The 3,988-nt window shown below is 51.4% G+C and overlaps 1 protein-coding gene across 1 annotated transcript in view; it reads left to right on the top strand.

The window, feature by feature from the left end:
* The first annotated feature begins 856 nt into the window (after window positions 1–856).
* The window catches only part of otud5a (OTU deubiquitinase 5a), a 19,158-nt gene continuing 16,026 nt past the window's right edge, over window positions 857–3,988 (top strand). Inside the window, 1 exon segment of the mRNA XM_070839092.1 lies at window positions 857–1,649. Coding sequence (XP_070695193.1) covers window positions 1,056–1,649 — 594 coding nt within the window. The 5' untranslated portion in view covers window positions 857–1,055.

The following is a 3,988-nucleotide window of genomic DNA, read 5'->3' as shown; positions in this document are numbered from 1 at the left end:
CCTCCATTTGATCACAAACGCTCACCAGCACACCTGGAGACCTGTGGTTTCACTGGACAGGTACACGTCAGGTCCCCGTTAAAAAGTCTGACTGGGATTAGTGGTCTGAGCAGCTGATCGGCGGGGGGGTTACATCCAGTGATCCTTAAAGGACACCAGGTTCAGACAGACAGGTGTCTCTCTGAGGGGGCGGACGGTGAGACAGGACAGAGCTCTCCTCTCATTGGCTACTATCGTTCACAGGAAGTGATGGTTTGACCAGCTGGTAACCGTGACAACAGGAAGTCCGTCTGCCTGTCCATCCGTCTGTCTCTTTGTTTGTCTTATCCACATGATGAAGAAAATACTGCCTCTTTATTTCTCTTTCCTTTATATCACACGTCTGTTTTCAGTGTGTGTTGACAATAAAACTTAATTTTAATCATTGACTATATTCATGCAGCCCTTTAATGTTTTATTTATGTTTTTATACTTTACTAGATGCAAACATGTTACAAACATGTTATCGATGTTTTAATGTGGCTGCTTCATGTTTTAAAGTATTTTCTACTATATTCAAACATCAGTCTGATTAGTTTGTTTATATTTTACTATATTCCGGCATCCTTTTAACTTCGATGCTTTCGATGTATAATCAATACAAATTAATCGATTGATTGATTTGATTTTGAGCTCGGTTGAGAAGAGACGGAAAGCAGAAGAAACTGTCGTGTTCCGTGAAATAAAGACGACGCTCCGCTTAACGGCCTGACGTAAAACATGCCGTCGCAACCAGGAAGTGACGTCGCTGCGCTCCGTCAGATTGTGTTGATGTTTTGCGGACTGGACGGCTGGAGAACGGGAAGAGGAGCCGCGTTTTGTTTTTGTTCAACTAAACCGTCGAAAAGGAGCCGAGTCGTGGTTTCCGTCGTCCGTTTGGGTTCGTTAGGAGCCGTAGCTCGGTGATTAGAGCCGCTCGGCCGGCCGGAGGGCGAACACACCGAAGCATTTGATCTAGAAAGGGAGGACTCGTCACCCTCTGACCCCCTCCCTGCTTCCCTCACACAGACACCACCATGACGATTCTCCCGAAGAAGAAGCCCAGCTCCGGGGTCGGCGTCTCGGACCACGCCGATGACAGCGACCGTCGGAGCGGCTCCGACCCGCACCAGCACCCGCACCCGCATCCTCACGCGGGGAGGACCGGAGCCCGACCGAGGGCTTCACCTCCGCCGTGGTCCTACCAGCCCGCTCCGCCCTCAGCAAGGGACGACAGGCGGAGCATCGAGGCGAGCTCCCGGCCGCAGCAGGCCTCTCCGCCGCCCGTCGGCTCCGCGTCCCCGGTGGGGCCGGGCGACGGCCGGGACAGCAGCGGCGGGATGGTGGCCGGGTCCCGCGGAGAGCTCGTCGTGTCCGCCGGAGTCGTCGGCTGCGGCGGAGGCATCGGCAGCTGCTGCTCCGGGCCCGGGCTGAGCAAGAGGCGGCGGCAGGCAGGCACCTGCTCCGGCGGGGTGGTGGCGGCTCTGGCCGGCGGAGGCCAGCCCGGAGTGACCGGACCGGGAGGAGTGGGGTCCAGCCAGGACACGGAAGAAGGAGCCGGGAACAACAGCGAGGACGAGTACGAGAACGCCGCCCGGCTGCAGTCCATGGACCCGGCTACCGTGGAGCAGGTAGGGAGCTAACGGTAGCTAGGACAACATTAGCAGGGAGCTACATGCTAACGGAGCACCGGGACATAAACAGTGAGGGCTGATGTGTTAGCTTCACCTTTCCCCACCGGACAGGTAACAACCGTCAGCTCTGTAGAACCCAGAGACAGCAGCGGGGGGGGGGGGTAGAGGTAGTGTTTGGTTTTCTGCTGGGACCGGACCGAGGAGCTCTCTGATTGGCTGTCAGGTGTGTGTAAATCACACCCGTGTTCACCTCCAACAGGTCAAACTGGGTTTAACCTGGTTTCTGTTGGACCGCTGGTAACCATAGCAACGGTGCTCCGTTAGCTGACAGGTGAGACCGGCGCACCTGTACCGCGTGGAGGAGGGTTATAGTGAGCCCCGCACAGGTGTGTCCGTGTCCACATCCTGGTGTCTGACAGACAGGTGGGGAGGAAAAGTGTTGGAACTGGTCCAGTAGATCGCTTCAGCCAGGGTATGTTGTCTGATTGGCTGTCAGCCGCCTGTTGACATCACACCTCAGGTCAGGTCATCACCTGAACCACTTTTCATTAAGCTCCAGGTAACCATAGCAACGGCACTGCTGCCTCACCGTGTTAGCAGCTAGCTGACGGACTGATGATCACTTGATTGGTGAACTGAACCTCAACTGAACATTTATGTGATAGAAATATTGATGAGTTTATTATGAATCCTTTGAAAACACACCTGTCTGTGGGACACACTGAAGCTCAGAGGGAAAGACGACTTCTTCCTTTACTGATAACTGTCGGTAGGTGACGGGAGGGTCGGTGGTTTCTGGTCTTTATTCGGACTCGGCTTTTGGATGATTCTGGTTTTCAGGACCTGAATCTGCTACCTGGAGGAGTCCAACACATGCAAACACCTGGTCCGGGTTTCTGATCTCAGTTAAATGAACGTTTGGATCAAGTAGACTGAGGAAGCGTCACGTGTGTGGGATCAGGACGGGGTCAGTTCAGCTGAAATGAAAGTAGAAGTGCGATGGGTTGATAATGAAAGCGGTCGTTGGAGATGATGAGTCTGCGTCTGGATGTTCGGTCTGAACCAGGAGACGTCTTACTGCCCCACACCTGCTCAGAAACACGGCGGGGCCTGTCAGACGAGCTGCTGGGCTCTAAAGGCCCTCTGACACAAGCATCAGGAGGAAATGCACAGAAACAGAGAAGTGCAATTATTAACTATCTGTCCTAAAACAGGAGCTTTAGCTGGTCTGCTGCTGCCTCAACTAACGGGTTATAGTTTGTCTGTATGTATTTTATATGTTGTAGATCTATTGATGTATTGATCTATTTAAAAAAATCCTGAATCCATTTAAGGCAAAAGGGCAAAGCGAGAATTTCATTGTGCGGTGAAACTAGTTTTCATCTGTACGTATGACAATAAAACGACTGAACTGAATTAACTGGTTGGTTAGTTTGTGTCTTACACTAATATTGTGTCTGAACTAACCAGTTTAAACACACTAACTGATGGAGGCAGCAGCAGAGCAGCAGCTCCTGTGTCCTGTTCTCTAAAATCCCTGTTTTAGTGAATGTAGTCTGGTGTGTGTGCTGTTTGTGGTTAAACCAAAAGGATCTTCCAGGTCTCTCTCTGTAGGGATCCTTTCCATGATGCTGTCACACACTTAGAATAACACTCTGAGCCTGTCAGTGGATCAAACAAGCTCTTTTAGTGGACCTACTGTGATCAGGTGCAGTTGTCCCAAAGGATCACGTTGCAGCCATTGCAGCCCGTTTGGTGTCTGCTGGCTGAGGTGATCTACTGGACCAGTTCCAACACTTTTACTACCTACGAGTCACTCACACACCAGGATGAGGACAGAGAGGATCATGGGTAGAAACAGTGGAGTGGCCCTTTAACACAGAAATGATGGCCGACCACAGGTGACTAAAACAGTCTACAGACGCGTCCTTCTCATCAGACCTGTGAACCTGAACTGAAGCTCACATGCTTCTGTTGCTGTCAGGCTGACAGTCGTCTACAGACCTCACAGTGTTACTGAGGCTCCTCTGATGACAGAGCTCGCTCTGGTCTGGGGTCGGTGTGAGCTCACGCACTCTTCTCTTCGCCACTTTATGTGGGTAGTGTGATGTGTTCAGGTGCCCCTGAGATTATAAGTCATTCCTCCTCCCTGTGGTGTGTTCAGGAGCTTTGGAGTCGTTCTATAGGAACAACATGGACGCTGCAGAGAGGACATGTTGTATTTAAACATCAGCTGGTATTTAATATTTAGATAAACCTGAGGTGTTTTCAGGGCTCAGGTTACACATCACACGTCTCAAATATTTATGGTCCTCCATGTTTATGTGTTTATCACG

Source organism: Pempheris klunzingeri, chromosome 11 (genome assembly GCF_042242105.1).
Source record: "Pempheris klunzingeri isolate RE-2024b chromosome 11, fPemKlu1.hap1, whole genome shotgun sequence".
In the NCBI taxonomy this organism is placed as follows: Eukaryota; Metazoa; Chordata; class Actinopteri; order Acropomatiformes; family Pempheridae; genus Pempheris; species Pempheris klunzingeri.
Note: the sequence above shows the minus strand (reverse complement) of the source record. Positions and strands in the feature narration are given on the sequence as shown.